Here is a 23,514-nt window from a genome sequence, read left to right as displayed (position 1 = left end):
TGGTTGCACATTTCTGGCAATAAATGCTATTTGGATTGTACACTTTAAATAAGGGAATTGCATAGATGAGTTATATCTCAATAAAGCTGTTTTTAAAAATCAGGAGTGGGAGATATTGGGCTGAGGCAAGAGGATCACTTGAGACTAGGAGGCGGAGGTTGCAATAAGCCACTGCACTCCATTCTGGACGATAGAGAGCGAGAGACCCTGCTTCAAAAAAAAAAAAAAAGAAAAGAAAACCAAAAAAGGGCCCTTTACCAGTGCCTCACCGGCCAGGTACCACCTTTTCAATGGATGAGGAGAAGTGCAGACGGCTTAAGTATCCGACACAGGGGTTGGGGGCGGTGGCTTACACCTATAATCCCAACACTTTGGGAGGCTGAGGTGGGAGGATCTCTTGAGCCCAGGAGTTCGAGACCAGCCTGGCCAATATGGCAAAACTCTATAAACAATCCAAAAAATTAGCCAGGCATGGTGGCAGGCACCTGTAATTCAGCTACGCAGGAGGCTGAGGCAGGAGAATCACTTGAACCTAGGAGGTGGAGATTGCAGTGAGTTGAGATCGCATCATTGCACTCCAGCCTGGGCGACAGAGTAAGACCCCATCTCAAAAAAAAGGAAACAAAGTAAGTATCGGACCTGGGCTCTTCTCACTATATCCTCTCACGAGGTAATGGCAGAATTAAGCTTCCCTCCTTGTGACGCCCCTGCAGTTATACATGCCTCTAGCACTTACAATCATTGTAATTGTTTAATGGTTCTCGTATATTATTTCCTAACTTCAGAAGAGAGATTGTGTCTGATTCCTGTGTATAAACATCTGACCTTTTTTAAGTGAAGACGTATTCAGGAAAGAAATATCTGCAAGTAAAGCAAAATGAAGTAAGAACCCAGTGTACCAATACTTCCCTCTCAAACAAAGGAAACGCACAAGACGAGAAACTAATAAGGCGGAGAAAGGAATGGAGACTGGGGGAAACAGAGAGCATCTCCTCCCTCCCCGCTCCCTCGACAGGTTCCCTGGAAAGTTCTAGAAGAGATTAAGGTGTGACTGGTGACATCACTGTGGCCCCGTGGCGCCCACCACAGCGGCCAACCGGCAGCCTAGCTTTCCCGCCTCACAGAGGCCGGGGAACGGGGGTGGGGCCCTGAGAGGGGCGGGGTTTCGTCATTTCCGGTGCGGGACGCGAGCCTGTTGGAGAGGAAAGGCAAAGCGAGGAGGGGCGAGGCCAAAAAAGCGCGCGTTTCTGGGCGGGGGCGGAGCCTGGCTAAGGAGCGCCGCGTCACGTCCGGTAGAGTTAGAGCCCGTGCGGAGGCGGTGCGGAGCGTTTCTGCTCTGAGCGGCTGGGCGACCGGCGTGTCGTGCGGGGCTGCGGCAGAGCCTCCTTAAAGAAGGCGCGAGAGGTTCGCAGCTTCGATTGAAGCACCTCAACCGGCGACAACAGCCAGGAGTCATGAGCGACAGCGGCGAGCAGAACTACGGCGAGCGGGTACGTAGAGCGGGTGTAGGGGGCGGCTGTGTGGTCCCAGCTCCTTCCGTCTTTTTCTAGGCCCATCGGCCTTGGGCCGGGAGGCTGCGGCGTTTTAGGTTCCGAAGTCTGAAGCTGGGAGGGCAGGCAGGGGAGCAGCGCTTAACCAAAAAAAGCCCTGTGGATAGTGCCTTAATGCCTTTGGTCGTGAAGGAGGGCGGCCACCGGCGGGTTTACGTGGCTTCTGCCCGGCACGGCCGTTTCTCCCGTTATAAGCGGGGGAAGATGAAAATGGCCGCTGCGTCCCGCGTTGTTGGGGGAGGGGAGTGGTATCTTCTTTCGCCGTTGCTCTCCTGCGAAGGTCCGCCGCAGCCATCTTGGACTGGCGGGCTGGGCGCGCTGCCAGAGGCACAAAATGGCGGAGGAGCCGCGCGGCTACTTGGGCCCGACCCGGTGCGGGCCGCGCCTAGCAAGGCCGCGTGGTGGGGTGGGAGGAGACAGACGGTATTCTTTGGGGACTTTGGCCCAGTGTTGAGGTTAACGAAGGGCCGTCTTCTTTGCCTCCCCGGAAAGGACGGAGTCTCGTATGTCCTTGGGGCTTAAGATGGAAACTAATCCGAGATCGACTAAGTTCTGGGCCCGTTAGGTGGAGGGGATTACGCGAGGGCTTTGTGTTTGGCATCAATGAAGTGCTTTTTTCTGATACCGAAGGGGCTTCCCAGGCAAAAATCCGTGTCAGTAAGCTATTAGAGCAGACCACAAAGTCGCTGAGATGATTTTGTGGCCATCGCTTTTCCCCAGAATTGTGAAGGAGAAATTGACGGGCAACAATTGACGGCGCCGTTATTTCCTTTGTTTTGAGGCGTTCTAATACTTAGAACCACAGCGTGTGTTGGGTACAATTTTCTTTCCTTTAAGTTTCCACCTCTTAAAGGTGTTCAGTGAGGGTGAGTTCTAGGGTTTAAACGACATACGTAGCTGCTCAGTGGGGTTCTGGGTATTAGATTCGCGGAGCATTGAGTGACGCGAAGATACAAGGATTGCTGAATTAGGAATCTCTTAGTAGGAAGGTAATAAAAAAGCACCACAGAATTTTTTTTTTTTTTTTTTGAGGCTGTTACGGGAGTAATTTGTGTTTTGTGTTTCGTTTAACTTGTTACCTAAGTTTTCCCGTACTGGTAGAGCCACCTTAAGATCTGAGTATGATTTATCAGGTAAATAAGATTATTAAATGTCTTAGCAAAAGTTTGTATTAATAATAGTTTAGATGATTCTTTAGTTTAGAAAGAAACTTACCTCGTGGCACTTAGTGATGAAGCGAGAGTAAGCAGTTTGGAGCCAAAACTGATTGATTTGGTGTGAACTAATCAAGCCTTGTCTTTACATATTCGGATGAGCATAGAGTTTTTAGTTTTTCATGTTTTACCTTAGGATGATTGACTCCAGTTTCACGAGTTTAGATTTTAAGTTCCTCCTTTCATGGGTGAGAAAGTAGGAATTGGGCTCAAAATTTAAGAGTGACTTTGTTGGCAGTAGAATCAACTGTTAAAACTAGTCATTGGCGTTTAGACTGCAAAGTAAGCGATTTTAAAGTCTTTCGTTATTAAACAGCAGTTGTTGGATACCTTTGTACTCTTCGAAAATACAAAATGACTGGCTTCTGACTAGGGGAACTCTAAGTTGAATACACTTGAAGAAGCTGCATATGGTGTGCTTGAGAATGGAAAATTGCCGGAAGAGTTCATTAGTATATTTTACTCGAGAACGGAAACAATTGAAGGAACTAAGTTCCAGTTTGAGACTCGGCTCAAGAGAAATTTTCGGATTGGTGGGTTTTTTTCCACTAGTAAAAGTACATTGTTTTGTTCACAATCCTTCAATTGTAGAGGGAGGTTAACTTAAATGTGTTAAAATTGAGATGTTTTTCTTACGTAAGAGTCTTGGCTTTTTGGCCGAGGTCTCTAAACATTGAAGTTGCGAAATACTTACATTGTTTTGTTTGGTGTTTGTGTTGCAATTGGAACCTTTAAGGGTTGGAATACACCTGAATCAAATTTGGAAGTCCAGGATTCCAAAGCAATGCTAGGAAAACCTTAAAGCTCGATGGAATAGTTTAATCTTAAGACATGCCTGTGGGGTAAATGCTTCTCTGGAGCGAGAAAAATGAGTTTTATTCAACTCCACGCTTCTGGACTGGCTTAATATAAATCACTGATCTCTTCAAATCAGTCGGAATTCTCCATTATTTATGTGTCTCTAATCCAGACATCCCCACCCTTCTGTGCCCCACCTTTTCTAGTAACTGTAGGAGTTTATTGTTGGGTCCCTCCCCTTTAAGGTTGGGGGTGTGGGATAAATTCCCAATTTGATCACTAACAATTCAGTATTTATTGGATGAATATAATGTCACTTAAAAACTGTTTCACTGTGTCCCTCATCCCTTATTAGTCTGTGGGATTTATTTCCCCTCCATCTCAAAGGTAATAGGTTTACACTAAATTAGTCTGTAGGGGTCTAATTAGCAGGCTTAACCGGATCTGGCCAAACCACTTAGATCGGTGGCATTTTCATCTCCAGATTAAAGCCTCTTTTCTCCCCCCCCCCCCCAAAAAAAAATTGCTTGATTTTTAAGGGGTTGACTAGCACCTTTTCTTCGCAAAAAAAAGGCACTCCTAGCAGTTAAGTCAAGAATTTGGATAAAAAGCTGATAGCAAGTTTAGAAGTGCAGGGTAATCTTTAGAGCCTTATAATCACAGTGTATAGGGTATGTGAGATTTGTATGTTGGTATTGCACTCGGTGTAACTTTCTAATCTCAACATTGTGATGAGTTTCTGCAAATGAGTCTTTACTAGAGGAATACAGAAACTAAGGAGACACTGATGTATGGACCAGGTTAAAGAAAATGTTTTGACCCAGCAAATACTCTGATAGAATACTGGCTGTTATTTTTGTAGAACCAGTACTGTTTGCAAGAATAGTCGCACATTATCTTTAGGGATAAATAGCAGCATCTGGACACCAACCCATCAAACTGCCTTTCAAATTCTGCAGTTTTTCCTCCTCTTCTGCCAAATCTTGGGATGTCTTTTTATATTCCTTGGTTTTAGCTTCTAAACCTAAATTCTGATTTTCAAAACTGAAACATCTCTCAATCTTCTTAATAAAGATTGTAGCCATCTCACCAAATTCCTTTAAAACGGGATTGAATTGTCGAATAGGAAATTGTTTTGTATTATGAGTCTAGTTAGGTCTATCAGTCTCTTGAAACCAGGTTGAAATTTTTTTTCTTGGTTTTAAACAAGAATGCTTTAATATTGTGGATATTGTCTGGAACTAGAACGTGACATTTTCAAGCTGACATTACAAGTGATTTTTATAAGGTAAGTAGTACGGGTTTTGCCAAAAAGTTGAGGAATTCAAGTGGTGGGGGGATCTGGAGTGTTAATGGCATTTGTCTTGCACAGCTTTTTTTTCTTCTTTCTCTTCAATAAAATCCCAATCCTAGGTGGTAAATATTAATGCTTTCGTAGTTATTTTGCCCAGGACAAAGGCATACAGTTGTGAATATTTCTTGAGCCTTAGCGTTTTGTTTTATGTTGATACATAAACAAAAGTGTTTTTACATATGTGATTGTTAAAGGCATGGTGACTGATGCATAGGAATTTTAAGTGTTTTGACCCAGGTTAGTATTGAGGGTGGGATATGTAAAATTAGATATGGAAATCATTTAGTATAGTTTTTAAAATGTAAGCCAAACAAGTTCTTCACTACAGCAAATTACAGTCTTGACATTCCCGAAAACCTTTGCTTTGAATTGGGTTTTGGAGGTTACTTCGAGATTGATGGTATATCAGCATGAATTGTTAAATGACAATTTGGATGAGGATCCCTTTTTTTTCTTTTATTAATTTTTGTGTTTAGAAATTAGGTTAAAAGGGAGTCTTGAAAAGTCAAAAAGTCTTGTATATTTGCTTTTGCTGGGAGGTACTGAATGTTTTATGATTGTAAACTTAAGAGTCTGTGCTATTTTTGCAAGAGTGTTTTTATAAGCTTGGGCCTATGACTAATTTCAGATGACGGTTTTGTTCCAGGCACTATTCTTCAGTGTTGTTTTTTTGTTGTTGTTGTTTTTGGTTTTTGGTTTGGTTTTTTTTTTTTTTTTTTTTTTTTTTTTTTTTTTTTTTTTTTTTTTTNTTTAAGATGGGGTCTCACCATTTTGGCCAGGTTGGTCTTGAACTCCTGACCCTCAAGTGATCCTCCCTAAGTGCTGGGATTACAGGTGTAAGTCACCTTGTCCAGCCCAATTCTCCAGTCTTTAAAGATTTTTATATCCATTCATCCTTCTGGTAGACAGTTTGGCTGCCAGAAAAAAAAAATGTAGTCATTATATTGATGAGAGCATTGACCTTAACATAACAGGATTAATGAGTTTTTATTTGCCCCATCCCTCCCAATTTTTAAAATATTGCCTTGACAGTCGACTTAATGAGTTTATGCATGTTTAATGTTAAATAGATTTCAGTTGTATCCCCTGGAATCATTTTAACAAAAATTGTGTTGCTAGGACAAGATTCTGTTTATTTCTAAGTAGGGTCTCAACTAAATGTATGTGATAACATTAGCCCAAGAGCTTGTCTTCTGATTTTATAAAGTAGCCACTTGAACTTAGCAACTGACTTGAAATAAGTCTAGTGTTTATATTAATCTGGTAGTGGTTTTGTTCTAAGACTGTAAGAGAAGGAAGCAGGTTGGGAAGGGGTGAAAAAGTAACAGCAGGAGAGTCTCCATATTGAAAACAGCTGTGATAGCTAGAAGTGTGGCCTCTATTCCAGTATCTTCTGTATCCAAGTGCCCTGTCTGTATCCAACTTTTAGAAGGCCCTAAGGAAACCTGCTTGGGCATTCTGATTCCACGATTACATTTGTGCTGCCAGAAAACATTTCCCATTGCATTTTAGTGATGGACATTTAAAGAAAACCAATGACTGTAACTCCCTAAAATAAAAAGGTATTTAAAGTATTTTGGATTAAATAAACAACGATTGACTTTAAAACTAGACTGGAAATTATGCTTTTGTTAGGAAAAACTCACAGCACTTGCCAGGCTAGCGATGGTTGTCTTTATGCCCAGACAGGTATAAAGACTTGGAGCTTTTTTTTTTTTTTTTTTAACAAAACCTTACATTTTTTTTTTGGAGGAAATAACTGACGATAAAAATATTATTAAGGTGAAATGTAGAATAAAAAACCAGAATGTTTTATAGATGCAGTATTTAGCATGTTCAACAACAGATCAGCTAAATTCAATCTTTTTAATTACTTGAGGCGGTGAGCTATAATTTTCTCTTAATAGTGCCACCTTTTAAAGTAGAATTTCTCCTTTGGACATCCAGAAGGCTTAATATTTTCTTCATTGAGGGGGAAATGTAAAACAAAATTCTTCGAAAATACCACTGTTGGATTCAAGTTTGTTCTGCTTTTCTTCATAGCTACTGGCATATTTTGTAGGTGGTTGACTTGATTTTGTCTTTTTATGACTCATACTATAAAATCTCACTAGAGCAGCTTTTCCAGGGGTGGGTTGAACACTACAGTTCCAAATTGTCAGGTTCCCTGACACTGTCTTTCTACAGAGCTCTAATACAGTACAAAAATGTGTGACGTTAAATACGTTTCTTTATACTATCTAGACAAGTCACAATACTGTAAATCCTTTCAACCCCGAGCCTTTGTCATCATACAAATGAATTGTCCGTACTTTTCCTTTCTTGCACTTAGGTATTAATATGCCACTTTTTGACTAGAGGTGTGCTTTTGACACTTATCCTATTTTCTATTTAAGAAGTGTGAAATGTAATAGTTCTTAAAATGTTAAATGAACAGTAAATGTTCACTGGCTCACTTCACAGTCAACTTAAGCATGATAAATCTATTTGGAGTAGACAAATGAGATTGATTACCATATATTCTAGAACCAGCAGAAAACTGTAGTTTCAGTTTTTTGAGCTGCATATTCTAGTTTCTTTTTTTTTTTTTTTAATCCAAATCAACAAAGGGATTTTTTTTTCTAGTTTCAGTTTTGGCACTGGATTTTATCCTGGAGTTTTAAAATATTCTTCATCCTGTTCTTTTTCTATTAAGGTTAATGTTGAAGAAGGAAAATGCGGAAGTCGTCATTTGACAAGTTTTATAAATGAGTATTTGAAGCTCAGGAATAAGTGAAGCTGAAATTTGAAAAAATAAAAGAAAGAATGCATGCTAATTATCAGACCAGAAGTCCCACTTGTAGAATATTGAGCAATTTGTGTGAAGTGGGGAAGATGAAAGAAGTCAGAATTTGAAACGGAAGAATGAAGAAAAGAAATAAAAATGAAGTTAAGATAAGAAGTAATCTGGAATCAGAAAGCACTACGCTAAGTAATTACTAGTCTGTTTATGTGTCCCTGTATATTTTGCTAAACATGCATGCATTATTTGTTTAATAGAAAATATATACAGGGTAAAGAAGTGCCTTCCAGGGGAATCGTTTAAATTAGGTAATTCTGATTTTAACTGCTTAGTGAAATGATTGAAATGCAATTTTTAAAAAATAATCTTTGTAGTCAAACACCCGGCAGCAAAGAGCTCTCCAGCATGGGTAACAATGGGCTTCTTGTTGTCCTGTAGATAAATTTTTCACCTGTCTAATGTTGCTGCTCCTGGGGCACGAGTGAATACCTTCAGGGTTGGAACTGGTCGTCTTTGCCACCTCCCTGGACTCTTAAATTGCACTGACCCCTTTCCTTCAGTACTAAGCAATGTGTAGTAAAATATTTCCTGTAAAACAGTTTTCAAAAGAAATGTCGCCAGGATGGTTGTAGAACGAAACCCCCAAAATCCAACAAACAAAGCATTGAGTAAGATATTTCCTTTTGTCATTAGTGTCAGTTTTTTTCCCCCATATAGCAGTAGTGGAATTCAAAGAGCATTTGGGCCCTAACTTTAAGAAGCATATTTGCTAAATACACAGGGATGATTTTTCAATTTCTATTTCTACTTAATGCCTATTCCAGCAGAATGACTAGAGTTATTGATAAAATACAGTCGCTTCACCTTGCAAGAGGTGGGTCACACAAGTGAACAGGTTAGCTAATTCAAAGTGCAATAGTGACAGATGCTTTCATTCCCTTTTCTTCTTTTCCGCTATCAATATTGAGCTATTGTAATGATGTTAGAGGTACAGGTTACAAAGGAGCTTTATTCTGGTTCCCCATCCCTACCACGTAATGAGAAATTCAACCTAAAAGCTCTGTCTTTTCCTTTTCTGTGTTTTGTTTTAGCTGAGTAGAAGAGTCAAGTGATAGGTGTAATGTTACTGTCAGCTGGGTGAGACAAGTACACATATATCAAAATAATACCCAGTAGTAGCCAGCCAGCAGTTTTCTACCCAATTGAGAATGCCAAGGGTATTATCTCATGCGTTTCTTCCTGAAATAAACTGTCTCTGAGAGTTGTCAGGTCTTCATGCTCTTGGAGAAAGTGACTTAGTGGCATTTCTTGGAGAATCCATTTTCTGATGCTTTTAGGCCTATTTATTTCTGTATTTTGAAAGCAGAAGAAAATTTTCTCATTTGTGAAAGGTTTTGCGTTGCTTTGTTGCTTTGCCAAATTTCTTGCTGTGTTAAACCAATGACAATATAACTGTTACTTTTATTTTCCAAAATTAAAGAGCAGGGAGGTAGCTTAGTTAAAGTGATGGGAACGAATATTACATTTTAATTGAAGCCCATGGATTCTTTTATTAAGAAACTTGACAGGTGCTTTGGGTGCAAAAGAGGAAAAGACCTCTTAACCCCCAGCCTACTGAGGGAAAGAAAGCAATTTGGAATCTGATTATGTGACACAAGCTGGATAGACTTAAGGTGAGAAAACATTGCTAGTGAACCATTGGGTCCATTTGTTTTTGTTTTCCCCCTGGCCAAAGCATCTGTGGGTCCTACTGTGTCTCTGGGCCATAGGGAAGATGAGGAGGCAAGCCTTTTCTGTTTTCTGGGAACAGGCAGTGCGGGGAAGACTGCATTAAGTTGAAGGAAGGAAGGAGATGACAACATTTCAGGAAGATACTTTTGCCAAGGGATAAAATTTGTAGGAAGCCTGTAACTTCTGAAGTTGACTGAGTCAAGTAAGTCAGACTTAACCTAGTTACCGTAAACACACTTGTTTTTAAGAGACGCAGGTGCCCAAGTCCAGACCGCCTGAAAGTAGACTCCAGTTGAGGGTTCTGTATTTGAAAATGCTATAGAGGTTTAGTGCACATCTGTGTTTGTGAGCCACTGTTTTAAATCTAATACATTACATCGAGTTTTTGAAATAATATAGGGATTGGATGGTTATCCCTTCTTTCGACTTACTGTTCTCAGAATAGGGAGATGTAGATTATTTTGTTGGAAGGCTAAGCATGTTGTGTTTTTACTTGATGTGTTCCCTGCAGGTTGTGTATTAGGATATAGTTGAGATCCAGTCTGAAGAGCTTGATTGACTCCCTGAGTATTTTATTTTCCCCCAGACAAATTTTGGCTTTATTTGATTCATGCTATTTTAGGTTCATGGTCCCTTTGAGGCAGTGGTGTCCAGTTCTTTCGCTATAGTTTTAATGTGTTGACTGTGTCAACTGTAAGAGTGGAATTTGAAGCATCCTTACATTTAGAGGCTTTCCCAGCTGGTTTTACAGATTGGCCTTGTCTGTGCCTCTTAAGGTTTAAAGTTAACATTGTGCTTTTGATTTGGGTGCTGAATTTAGGTCTTGTTTCTTGTAGACAATCTTTATTCCCTTGCATATATATTTCCCATCCAGTTAAATGGCCAAAAGAACTTCAGAAGGCTTAACTTTTGAAGAAAAATATCCCTGATAAGAAAGAAGATGGAGACGTTTAAGTGTTAGCCCAAACAAGTGTCAGTGTAGAAAATGAAGCCTTTGCATTCTGGTATTACCCTTATTCCTGGCCTAAGAAATGATTGCTTACAAAATATATCTGCTGCGTAGTCGTTAGTTTTGGAGGCTGAGTGAAAACTCCTTTGATTTCACAAGTATTATATCTTTGATCTGTGATCTGCCAGGATTCAGTGAGAAAACGTCATGAAGTCTTACTTTCTAGACTAGGAGTACTATCTCTTCCCTCAGTGGACAGGCTGGTAAAACAGCTTAGCTTACAATAAAGGTTCTTCTGTTAAAGCCAGGGGCTTGAAGAGGGTCTTGACTTGACCCATTCTTCCATTATACTCAGATTCCTGGGCTGACTGGTTTCTGTTAACCATTACTGTGAAGCACCCATGTTCTGCTTTCACTTCCTGAGAAAATCGTTTCATTTCCATTGGGGTAATCTTTCTAGTGTTGGAATCAAACAGGCATTTAGCAACTTATGAGTTCCCCATTTCTGTCTTCTTAGTTTTTGCCTGTGGTAAAAATAGCAGAAACTACACCCTCATTTTCGAGACTTCCTCCTTTTTCCATGGAGAGAAGGGAAGTTCCTGTTCCAAATATTTGATAGGGAACCCCAAGGGATTGTCCCCAGAGCATCACTACATCCTTTAACCATTTCTTGATATTAAAGGCAATGTCCTCACTAATAAAGAAGGGCACCGTCTTTTTTCTTTTAATCTCTTGATAGTTGCTCATGGAGGGAGTTAGAGGGGAAAGGCTGTCAGGTTTCATGTCACTCCACAATGTTTTATAACGGCTTTAAAGTCATTTGAAAGTTTCTGGAGTCTCTGGGGCCTGGAGACCGCCCCTGAGCACCAAAGGACCATCCAAATTTTCTCCATTATGCTGTAAACCACAGAACTATCTTACAAAGTACTTTGAGCTGTAATAATTTAAAATAACCCTCTATCTTCTGCCCTTTCAAGAATGTCCATAATACTCTGAAAATATACCAAACAAGGAAATCTCTTGTGATTAAATTTTATCTGGAAGCTTCACCTTTGATTCATGCCCTATAGTGATTTATTGTAATACTGCTTCCTTTGTCAGAGTCTGGAGCAGAGTCTTGTCATTTCTGCTCTTTCAAGTAGAAAGGCCCACCTGATTTTTATTTTGTCTAAGTTGGATAACTTAAAGGTTGTCTTGATAACTTTACCTAGTTATCAGACTGACTAGGAGTAGGTTCTGTCCCTTTCCTCATCTAATGTTTTGGTGCCTTGGAGAACTTTTCTTTGGTTTCATTATTTAGTATACCCTTTTGTTGATAAACTTGACTATGTGTCTTTAGCTCGTTGATGAACTGGTTAACCTGTTTAGCCATTCCTTTGCCATTTTTCATTATAGATTCCCCTCTTCCCCAACCTGCCAGCCAATCCCAGTGTCGATTGGGAAAGCTACGAGTATACAATATTTACCTGAATTTTGGCTTTTGTATATAATTCTTTACTCTTGCTTCCTCAGCCCTAGATTAGGACCTCCTGATTTAGCTGCCCTGGTTTTAATGTGTATTTAAGTAACTAGGAAAGTTAGGTTAATTTCTGGTTTTTCATAAGTTTGCCCTGGCTCATCATTATTTAGCTAAAGAAATCTATGGCGGATCTCTCTGACACCCTCTCTACTCTTATTTGTGTGTAGTTAACTGTTCTGTTGTATGTAGCTCCATCTGGTTGCTTTCAGTTTCTTTAGGGGGCCTCTTACCATATTTAGATGTAATAGGGTTTTACAGGGTTTAGCCTTTGCTTTCCACTAGGTTTCTCCCTTTCTCTAGAACTTGAAACGGAGATCATTGTCTTTATCTGAATTATAAATATAATTTGAAAGATCAAGGTTAAAATCAAGCATTTTTTATGTAAATTCTATACATTTTATAGGGTTTTGTTTTATTGATTGCAACCTGATTGAAATAGGTATAAAGTATAGGTGTCATAGTTAATAAGGTTCCGTCTCACCCTAGTCTTTACGGAGTAACATTCTGAAAACACAGTCCTTGGACAGTTCCCTTAACTGCTTTGCTTTGGCACACCTTTCTGAAGGAAGTGGAGTCAAATAACCCTTATCCCTGCTCCAAAAAGGTGGAAGAAAGGACAAGTTAATTGACTTATGTTGTTTGGAGCAATGAAACTATTAACACCAGGTATACTCAGTTCCTGCCCTTACCTATATTTTCTTATCTTGGAAGGGGATTGCTGTCCCTCACCATTTATCTCACAGCAGCTTATTTGTTTTTAAAGTTGCCCAGAAAGTGTACAAATTAAACTTTTAACATCTACGTGTAGGAATCCCGTTCTGCTTCCAGAAGTGGAAGTGCTCACGGATCGGGGAAATCTGCAAGGCATACCCCTGCAAGGTCTCGCTCCAAGGAAGATTCCAGGCGTTCCAGATCAAAGTCCAGGTCCCGATCTGAATCTAGGTAAGAAAGACTGTCTTGAGATTTTCTCATTACTCTTAGCTTTGAAAGTGGTGCGTGCTTTGTAAACCAGGAAGGTAGAGAGTGTTAGATTATTTGTTGTCTTATTTAAATATTGGTACTAGAAGTGAACTTAAGTTCTGGAAGACAAGACTAAAAGTGGTTAAGAGCCTGGGCTTTTGGAGTCAGGGTCCTCTATTTTTGCTGCTTTGGGCAGATTACATAACCTTTCAGCTTTAGCTTCTTTATAAAAGGCAAATAAATAATTATTACAGTACCAGTTCTTCAGGGTTGTTGTGAGGATTTACTGAATGTAAGTAAACTGCTTATTAGTATGGCAAATATACTGTAGAACATTGGCTTTCAGTAATTGCTGTTCTTGATAAATAAGTATATGGTGTGCTTTTTTTTTTTTTTTTTTTTTAATGTTGGTCAGTGGTAGGCTATATATACATATATATACATCCTGGTTTGCCTGGGACGAAATCAGTTTATGCCTCTTGTCAGGCATAATTAACAGCACCCCTTCTCAAATGTGTCCTGGTTTAGATGACAACTTAGAGTCACTCTAGTTAGTCAAAGAGCAACTTGATTTTGTTTTTGTTTTTAACTGCTGGGGAATACTTGTGGTTTTGTTACTGTGTTAAATTAGTGGTGGGCATAATGAGAGAAAGAAAGTTAGAGAATGGTCTTCTGAGGGGGAAAGATGGGCACAAGCCGAGCTAGTAAAATGCTGTATGCTTTGATTTGCAAAAGATAAGTTTGTAAACTTATATATCTTTAATTGGAAGAAATGCTGGAGAAGAGGTTGTGGTTTTTAGAACGCTTCCTAGCAAAGTTGAAATGACTGTAAATAGAGAAAAAAGTATTGATCCTAATTAATTGGTAACCATGTTAGCATATTCTTGGATTGTTCCCGCTTTGGGAGTTTAACTTTAGAACAGAGTAATAAACTTAAAGAAGACAATATCTGTTGTCAGGTGAGTCGTAACCTTGAAGTCTTTGTCTTGCAGGTCTAGGTCCAGAAGAAGTTCCCGAAGGCATTATACCCGGTCACGGTCTCGCTCCCGCTCCCATAGACGATCGCGTAGCAGGTCTTACAGTCGAGATTATCGCAGACGACACAGCCACAGTCATTCTCCCATGTCTACTCGCAGGCGTCATGTTGGGAATCGGGTAAGATGAAAAACTGGTTTTGAAGCAATGGACTGCCTAAATTTACTTTTTCTCAAAGTTAGAGCTGATTTTGACAGTAGAGCTTTAGCAGTGAGTGTGTAAGTGAAATCCTAAGAGACTTTTTAGTGTTTTGAGAGCATCTTTTAAGTTATTTTAAGTTAATCTTCCGTGATGGGGGTCTGCATTTGGGCTACTTGTCATTTAAGCATAACATTGACACAATGGTGTAACTCCTTAGTCTACCCAAAAAAAACTTCCCACTGTAGATTACTATACTATAGTATTAGCACATTATTTCAAAGTACTGTTCTATGCTAACATTACTTGTTTTCTGGGTTGCATAAACCCAGTTAGATGTTCTCCTAACTTTCTCATTTAATTTGAAGGTAGTTTCTTTTGGGTGTTAAGGCATTCTTTATATTTCATGAAAGGTTTCAAATGAGATGGTATTTACTGTGATTTCATTGTATAATCCAAGCGATTTAGGTGAAGGGTGTGGGGGACTTCACGTTTTTATGTTCCTTTCTCTTGTTTTGAGACTCCGTCTCACTCTGTTGCCCAGGCTGGAGTGCAGTGGCACAATTTCAGCTCACTGCAACCTCCACCTCCTGGGTTCAAGCGATTCTTCTGCCTTAGCTTCCCAAATAGCTGGGATTACAGGTATCTGCCACCACGCCCAGCTATTTTTGCATTTTTGGTAGAGATGGGGTTTTACCATGTTGGCCAGGATGGTCTCCATCTCTTGACCTTGTGATCCACCCATTTCAGCCTCCCAATACAGGTATGAGCCACTGCGCCCAGCCAATGTTTTTAAAGTAGAATTTTTCCCTGGTAAATGGTTTGTGAAATGAATGGAATCTTTAGGTGAATTCATCACAGCATCTGGGATGTTAGCAACATACGGCTCACTCCTATTCTTCCCTCTTTCATCTTTTTTCCATTTTGAGACAGGGTTGGTGTCTCTTGCCCAGGTGGGAGTGCAGTGGTGCAGTCTCAGCTCACTGCATCCCCTACCTTCCAAGCTCAAGCTATCTGCCCATCTCAGCCTCCTGAGTACTTAAGGCTGCAGGGATACGTCACCATACCTAGCTACTTTTGGTATTTTTGTAGAGACATAGGGTCTCACTATGTTGCCCAGGCTAGTCTCATGCTCTTCTGAACTTCAAGCAATCCACCAGCCTTGGCCTCCCAAGTGTTGGGATTACAAGCATGAGCCACTGCAGCTGGCCAACTCTTGTTTCTTACAGCGATTGCAAGCTGTTTATGACATGTAAAATGGTTTGGTACACATCCCCTCAGCCTTACGTACGTACTAAAACAAAACGTGTGTTATGCTTCTAAAAAAATAAAATGATACATGCTTATCTTTTTGGCAGTTGAGAACTTTGATTTTATGACAAGTTTTCAAAGTTTAAAATTCACTTTTTTTTTTTTTTTAATTTCTAGGCAAATCCTGATCCTAACTGTTGTCTTGGAGTATTTGGGTTGAGCTTGTATACCACAGAAAGAGATCTAAGAGAAGTGTTCTCTAAATACGGTCCCATTGCCGATGTGTCTATTGTATATGACCAGCAGTCTAGGCGTTCAAGAGGATTTGCCTTTGTATATTTTGAAAATGTAGATGATGCCAAGGAAGTAAGTAAAAGTCAACCTGTTCTTTGTAAATCACTAGTTCTATTAACACCAAATACAAGTGACCAGTTGCTAGGATAAGAAGTCAGTAATACTTTGAACTTTTTTTCCAATCTCTTGTGGAGACCCAGATACATGCAAAATAACAGAAAAGTTCGTATGACATAGCGAAGTTGGTCCTATTACCTGCTTCATTAGTTGCCAACTACTGGGGTCAGCTATACCCCAATTTTGCCAGGGTATCTAGTTAGTGTTTACAATGAGTTTACATTCTAGAGTCAAAAATAGCCAAAATAAAGTTACGATGCAGAAGGAAAATGTTATTCCTTTTTTGCTAAGTGAATGATGACGTGTTTGGATTTTGATTGGTCCTGAGGCAGAATGTAGAAAGAGTAAAGATCTGTGAGTCTAGACCACATTTCAAGAATGGTAGCTCAAGTACCCTTCGAGTAGAAGAAAGAGGAAAAACTGACAAACCCTCTAATAGTCAGTGTTGAGATTAGGAATTGAGCTCCAGGTAAAATAACTTAATGTAGGTAGGCTTTTATGGAAATTAGAATTTTTAAAAAGTATAACTTTTTAAAGGGGTAACCTACTGGAGCAATAAAAGCCGAATGCAACTAGTTATAATTAGTGACTGTGGAATTGTGAGATTCAAAGAGACTTAAGATACACAGCTTCATTTTAAGAAAAATTGAGATGCCAAAGGTATAAGTAGGATTCACTTAAGTTCTCCCATTTCCTAATTAAATTTTGCAATAGATCACAGCTTTCAGAAAATAGCATAATTTTTATCTTTATTTCTAGTGCCAAAAACTGCCTGGGACATAAACACTAGCTTGAACATCTGAACTAGAAGATTTTTGGAATTTGAAGTATAGATTCTATTTAGGTGAAACAATGTTTCTTTAAATGTATGCGGTTAACACTTAATACATATTCTGGGAAAAGGAACTATAAGTACCTAACTATTTACAAGGCTTTACTTCAGCCTTAGCTTTTGGCTTCCAGAGAAGGGCTAAGAAAACTTTTAAGCATTGAATAATACATATGTTGAGGTTTGAGTCATTGAATCTCAGTCACAGCTATTTAACTCTGCTGTTTTAACCCAAAAGCAGCCAGATGAATGAATGGGGCCGTATTCCAATAAAAGATTATTCGTCAGCATTGGAACTTGGATTTTATGTGTTTTTTCACTTGTTGTTAAATACTGTTTTTTCCCCCTAGTTATTTAAACTCTTAGCTTATGGGTTATACAGAGACAGCCAGCTGGTCAGATTCGACGTACAGGCTGTAACTTGCCAACTGTGTACTGCTTTGGAGCTGGAAACACTGTCAGGATTGTAGTTAGGTACAATAATTACTTAAAGTTTTTATGAGTAGCTTATACAAATGAACATTTAGTGTAGGAAGAACACATTTGTAAGTTGTAGACCTTATGTTCTGGCTAACATTAAGATAAAGCACCCAACTGAAATGTTCAGTGGGACCTTACTCATAGCCACAGGATACTTAGTGGTTTTGTTGAGGATGTATATGACGATTTATTATTTCTCTTTTGAAGGCTAAAGAACGTGCCAATGGAATGGAGCTTGATGGGCGTAGGATCAGAGTTGATTTCTCTATAACAAAAAGACCACATACACCAACACCAGGAATTTACATGGGGAGACCTACCTAGTAAGTTTATTTTCAAAATAAACATAATTGGCAGTTGTTAACTGATCAAAGAAGCACTTGTATTAGTGGAAAGTCTTTATTCAGCACTTAGGTTTGTGCCGTAATCTTGACTGTCAGTTGATGAAATGTTCCTCATTAGGGCATTTTTCTCATAGAAATTTAACCACTACAGGACTACAGGTAAAACTATAAATCTTTGTCAAGTGCATTTTTAAATTTTCTTTGAAACAGTTTCCCTTTTGTTGCCCAGGCTGGAGTGCAGTGGTGTAATCTTGACTCACCACAACTCTGCCTCCTGAGTTCAAGCAATTGTCCTGCCTCAGCCTCCCAAGTAGCTGGGATTACAGGCAGGTGCCACCACACGCAGCTTTATTTTTAGTAGAGACGGGGTTTCTCCATGTTGGTCAGGCTGGTCTCGATCTCTTGACGTCAGGTGATCCACCTGCCTTGGCCTCCCAAAGTGCTGGGATTACAGGCGTGAGCCACTGCACCTGGCCAAATTTCTTTTCTTTTTTGACAAAGTCTTCTTTACCCAGGCTGGAGTGCGGTGACATGATCTCAGCTCACTGCAACCTCTGCCTCCTAGTTTCACACAATTCTCCTGCCTCAGCCTCCCCAGTAACTGGAAATACAGACACGTGTCACCACACCTGGCTACTTGTTGTATTTTTAGTAGAGACAGGGTTTCATGTATTAGCTAGGATGGTCTTGATCTTCTGACCTCACGATCCGCCCTCCTCGGCCTCCCAAAGTGCTGGGATTTACAGGCGTGAGGCACCAAGCCCAAACTAAATTGTCTTAAGTAGAGCAAAGTGATAACTGTTTTTCTTATCCTTGTAGAAGTATGTGGGATGTGCAGATTGACCTCTGGTAGGATATCTGTGCTTCCTTAACCAAAGATTTTTTTTAAAGTACATTTATATATACTGTAACAAAGGAAAGGGCAGTGCTTGTTTAATATAGGTGAGAATTTTAACAGATATAATATTCATTTTCTAGTTAATGTGTCAGAAAAGACCCATTAGTAGATACAAAAAGTCATGTCCAGAAATACAAGGGACACTTGGTATTTTTTTCTTCATAGTGGCAGCTCTCGCCGTCGGGATTACTATGACAGAGGATATGATCGGGGCTATGATGATCGGGACTACTATAGCAGATCATACAGGTAAGTTATGAAGGTCATCTTCTGAATCTCAGCTACAGTGTACAGATTAGCACTATGCTTAAGTTTTAGCCTTTGGTAAAGGCTTTGCTGTAGTACTTTGAGAAACACAGAGCAGAAGCTTAAACCAGATTTTAAAATGATGTGTCTTTCAATTCATGTGTAATTGGATTTCTGTTCCAATATTATAGAATTTAAATGGGATTTAAGTCACTTGGAATGTTAATAAAATAACGTGGGTTGGTTTTTGTTTTGTTTTGTTTTGTTTTTTTCCTTTCTTTTTTTTAATACGGGGGTTTCATCATGTTGGTCAGGCTGGTCTCGAACTCCCAACCTTAGGTGATCCGTCCAGCCACGTGTTTTCTTTTATGTGAATTGGCTGTCTTAGAGTGACAGGCCAGGCATGGTGGCTCACACCTGTAATCCCAGCTCTTGGGGAGAGGCCAAGCCGGGCAGATCGCCTGAGGTCCAGCCTGGCCATCATAGTGAACCCTGTCTACCAGAAATAAAAAATTAGCCAGGCATTACACAGGACACTGAGTTACCAGAATCACTTGAACCTGGGAGGTGGAGGTTGCAGTAAGTTGAGATTGCAGTACTATTCTACTCTGGGCAATATATCAAGACACTCTCAAAAATACAAAGCAAAATTACAGGCTAAGGCAGGGGGATCACTTGAACTGAGGGATTTGAGACCAGTTTGGGCAGCATAGGGAGACCCATCTCCACAGAAAATGAGGCAGGAAGCTGGGGAGTTTGTGGCTGCAGTGAGCCAGGTACACTCCCACTAGAGCAGCAAGGCCCTGTCTTTTAAAAAAAAAAAAAAAAAAAAAAATCAAAAAATAATTATAGCCTATGTCTTAGTTTTTATAGAAACAAATTTGCAATGGCTTATAAAAGCAAATTGCATAAGCCATTCTGGAAAGCCATCGCTTTTCAGGCAGTTTCTTGGTATGGCTGATGCATTGGTTGTACACTTAGGGGGCAGGTAAAACGGAGGCTTTTAAAAGCCCAGAAAATAATTTTAAAGACATTTTAATTAAAAGGGTAAGTGACTTTTTGTTACTGCCAAAAATTTGATACTTAAGAGGTTTGGGTAGGGAAATGTCAATCATTGTTAAAGATATCTTTGAAAACAACTTGATAAAAATGAAGTAAAGTTGGGAAATTTAGGTCCTCCCTTGCTTGTCAAAATGTGTAAGTTGACAAGTGAAATAGTGTAGTTAGCACTGAGCACAGTTGTCATTGATAACCTTGATAATGGTATTAAGACACAGATGTCTTTTTTTTGTACATTTTTTGGTAATGTTTAAGAAGTTAACAGTTGTGGATCATTGAAAGTGAGCTTTTAAGTATGTTCTTGTTCAGCATTTTATCACCCATGAAAACCCTTTTTTTCTCTTTAAAGCATCACTCTATTGAATGGTACTTAAGGTATTAATTTGACAGGCCTGTTTGATGTTTTTTTTTTTTTTTTAAATAGCACTTAGGAATGTTCTGTGTTCTAATACTACTCATTTCAGTCACCGGAGAGAGCTGTATGCCAGTTTCTAAAAAGGGTGGTGAATCACTTGATATACAAGGAGCATCTCATTCATGCTGTATGAAAGTCTTAATTTTACCAAATGAATGACATAATTTGACAAAACTGAATTCATGTTGTCCTTGTGTCTTCACAGAGGAGGAGGCGGAGGAGGAGGAGGATGGAGAGCTGCTCAAGACAGGGATCAGATTTACAGGTATTCCAGGAGAGGACTTAGCATCTGTACAACAGTAGAAAGCTTCACATAAAGATGTTTGCCTACTAATATATTTCGTAAATTATAAGTGAAATACCCAAAATCAGACTGTTGGAAGCTCATGAAAATATTCTAAATGAAACTAAATGACTGTAATGTCTTTGTCTATTTATAAAAATTGAGTTTGCAGTAGGTTATTAGTGGTACCATTTTATACCTTAATGATGTTACGGGTAGTCACTGATAAGAACTAGTTTTTTGTCATTACTTTTGATATGTTCTTGTATTACATTTTCTTTGCTTTTTGTAAGCATCTCAGGTACATTCAAGCCAGGCTTTTTTATGCAAAACTAAATCCTGAAGTGCTTGTGAAATTAGTTTTGGGTGTTCATGAGGATATTGTTGGAATTATTTAATGATATGGGACTTTCCTCTCATTTCCATCGTTTTGGAGACGGTGTTACTCTGTTGCCTAGGCTGGAGTACAGTGGAGCAATTCAGCTCACTGCAGTCTTTGCCCCCCGGGTAGCTGGGATTACAGGTTTGTACCACCATGTCCGGCTAATTTTTTTGTATTTTATAGAGACAGGTTTTCACCATGTCGCAGGCTGGTCTAAAAATTTTGGCCTCAAGTGATCCTCCTGCCTTGACCTCCCAAAGTGCTGGGATTATAGGCATGAGCCACTGCACCCAGCCAGGAATTTTCTTTTACCTCTCTTAACATACGTAAAATTTAAAAGGTAACCAGATTAAAATATAGCGGGGATTATTTGACCTGAAAGTTATTAAGAGTGCTTATTGGATATTTGGGCCTGATAATGTGCTCCATTCTCAAGACTTAAACAGACTTTGAAGGTTCATGCAGCTTTCCTCTTTCGGGAACTGATAGAGGGGCAATACATGTTGTCATAAATTTATATGTTTAGTCTAAATGTGATCTGTGGAAACTTGGACAGTCTTCCCATTTGTTTGTAGAAGACGGTCACCTTCTCCTTACTATAGCCGTGGAGGATACAGATCACGTTCCAGATCTCGATCATACTCACCTCGTAAGTTTTTATCTTAATGTGATTGTTTATATTGTAATACTATGGCTTGCTTTGACAAAATATGCCAAGTAACTTCCCTTTTGCAGATAATGGATTGGTGTCAGGTAGTTTAATGTATACTTAAAATATCCCCACACAGCCTGAATGTTTTTTGAGTTCAAGAAAGTAATGGAAACAACCGAAAGAAAAATTGGGCAGCCTCCTGAGCCAGAGTAGGCTCACAGACTCCTGTTGTTTCTAACTGAAATGGTAAATAATATATATTTACACCATTTAGTAGTTTGTCAAGAGTCCTTATAAATTTTGGGCAGCACAGAATCAGGTGAAATTTTGAAATTACTTAGCCCTTTAGCTCTCAAATTCCATATACTTCTCAGCAATTTCTGTTATCTCATTGCTATCTCATTTCTAGTGTAATACCTAGATGGAAATATGCAGACAGGGTGGGGTTGGCTGCTACATAGGAATTAGTTAATGGCAGAATATTCTAAAGTTATCAGCATTAAAGTATGCTTGATAATTAATTCACTTAATATTATACATGTTCATTCTTTTCTTCCCAGGTCGCTATTAAAGCATGAAGACTTTCTGAAACCTGCCCTAGAGCTGGGATATTGTTTGTGGACAATATTTTTTATTGTCTCTTGTTTAAAAAGTGAACAGTGCCTAGTGAAGTTAGGTGACTTTTACACCTTTTATGATGACTACTTTTGGTGGAGTTGAAATGCTGTTTTCATTCTGCATTTGTGTAGTTCGGTGCTTTGTTCAAAGTTAAGTGTTTTCAGAAAAGTATGTTTTGCATGTATTTTTTTACAGTCTAAATTTTGACTGCTGAGAAGTTTCTATTGTACAAAACTTCATTTAAAAGGTTTTTCTACTGAATCCAGGGTACTCTGAAGATTGAAGCCTGTGTAAAATGCTACCAAATGGCAAAAAGCAACAATAAACAGTTTGATTTTTACTTTTCTTTCTAACATATCAATGCTTAGCAGAACTATTCAGTTGTCAGTAGTAAATTTAAAGACAAATGGCCCGTTTTCCTCCAGTTCATGAAACATACCATACTTATACCTGCAACTAAGTGTTAAAAATTATGCTTTGTAACTCTGTACTGCTAGGATTAGAACTAAAAATCTACAATACAGCCAGTGCTTAATGCTTATATAAATGTGGATTTGTCAGCTTTTATGTAATCTGTAATATGTATAGCAGGAAATACAAAGAGTTACACAGTGTATGCCTTAAAAGGCTGTTTCTTAAAGCTGTTACAAGGGGGTGATAGTATTTCAACTAGTTATCAGCAAATGACAATACATTCCACCATAAATATACTCTTGTTCTTCTAGCTTTTAGACTATGAAAAAAACTGGGTGCTTCAAAGTACATGATGAGAGAAGGGAACACTACACCTGTGTCATGGATGAACTGAAGACTTTGCCTGTTCATTTTTTAAATATTATTTTCAGGTCCTTTGCTTACCAAAGGAGGCCCAATTTCACTCAAATGTTTTGAGAACTGTGTTTAAATAAACGCAAATGAAAAATGCTGGTGCAGCTGTTTACAAAGTGTTCTTGTTCTATTATAATTAGACTTTCTGTAGTTGAATTGCTAAGGCATTATGTTCCTTGGGCTGAGATATATCTTTGCTATTTGGAGGGTGTGGGATGAGGAGATGAATTTCTATATTCCTGGAAAATTTAGAGTGTATAACTAGATAATAGAGTGATGTGCATTTGGGGATGGAGTTACAGTAAATAACTTTGAGGGTACTTGAAATGCATGTTCTTAGTATTCGTTTGCATTTAAGTAATTTTCACGACCAATTGTAGGGATGTTGCTGTAGGTGGGTTATTTGTGTTAGTCTGCTGACTTTTATCTAATTTAGATATTTAGTATGTCCCAGGTACTTTGAGAAGCACTTCACATGTAATCTTTAGCAATGAAATGATACAGGGTAACTTCATTCAAATAGCTGTTGAGGTGGCAGCCTCAACATGGTCTGAACCTAGGTGATCTTAGCTCACAGTTACATTAATCAAGATGTCATTCTTCTTCTAATCTGGGTAGCTGTGTGATGGAAAATACCATTGATGGAGCATAGGCAGTATTGGCAGGTCTTAATTTGTAAAATTTACTTTGTAGGATATTGTTAAGTGTCTGCAACTTTCAGTAAATTAATTTTTTTTTTTTTTTTTTTTTTTTTTTTTTTTTTTTTTTTTTTTTTTTTTTTTTTTTTT

General features: G+C 39.0%; 1 protein-coding gene and 1 long non-coding RNA gene across 4 annotated transcripts; both read left to right on the top strand.

The window, feature by feature from the left end:
- The first annotated feature begins 1,177 nt into the window (after positions 1-1,177).
- TRA2B (transformer 2 beta homolog) lies at positions 1,178-22,822 on the top strand. 3 transcript variants are annotated; one of them, XM_017538410.2, is made up of 10 exons: positions 1,279-1,490; positions 7,612-7,887; positions 12,706-12,839; positions 13,850-14,012; positions 15,459-15,647; positions 17,209-17,324; positions 18,409-18,492; positions 20,169-20,228; positions 21,204-21,277; positions 21,841-22,822. In XM_017538410.2, the coding sequence occupies exons 4-10, from the start codon at positions 13,980-13,982 to the stop codon at positions 21,849-21,851; spliced, it is 567 nt and encodes a 188-aa protein (XP_017393899.1). In that variant the 5' UTR covers positions 1,279-1,490; positions 7,612-7,887; positions 12,706-12,839; positions 13,850-13,979; the 3' UTR covers positions 21,852-22,822. The 3 variants fall into 3 exon arrangements, with proteins under 3 accessions (XP_017393898.1, XP_037597890.1, XP_017393899.1); XM_017538409.2 differs by lacking the exon at positions 7,612-7,887 and having other exon boundaries at positions 1,178-1,490; XM_037741962.1 differs by lacking the exons at positions 7,612-7,887; positions 12,706-12,839 and having other exon boundaries at positions 1,218-1,490.
- LOC119472651 lies at positions 7,894-8,871 on the top strand. Its single transcript, XR_005201812.1, has 2 exons — positions 7,894-8,572; positions 8,790-8,871. It is a non-coding gene; the product is annotated as an uncharacterized LOC119472651 (long non-coding RNA).
- Positions 22,823-23,514: the final 692 nt, after the last annotated feature.

This window comes from Cebus imitator, unplaced genomic scaffold, assembly GCF_001604975.1.
Source record: "Cebus imitator isolate Cc_AM_T3 unplaced genomic scaffold, Cebus_imitator-1.0 Scaffold111, whole genome shotgun sequence".
NCBI lineage: Eukaryota > Metazoa > Chordata > Mammalia > Primates > Cebidae > Cebus > Cebus imitator.
This window is presented reverse-complemented; position numbering and strand designations above follow the sequence as displayed.

Coding starts and splice junctions, on each gene's coding strand:
- TRA2B (XM_017538409.2), top strand. CDS start 1,455: ATGAGCGACAGCGGCGAGCAGAACTACGGCGAGCGG. Junction 17,325..18,408: donor TACATGGGGAGACCTACCTA/GTAAGTTTATTT, acceptor TTTTCTTCATAG/TGGCAGCTCTCGCCGTCGGG. Junction 18,493..20,168: donor TACTATAGCAGATCATACAG/GTAAGTTATGAA, acceptor GTGTCTTCACAG/AGGAGGAGGCGGAGGAGGAG.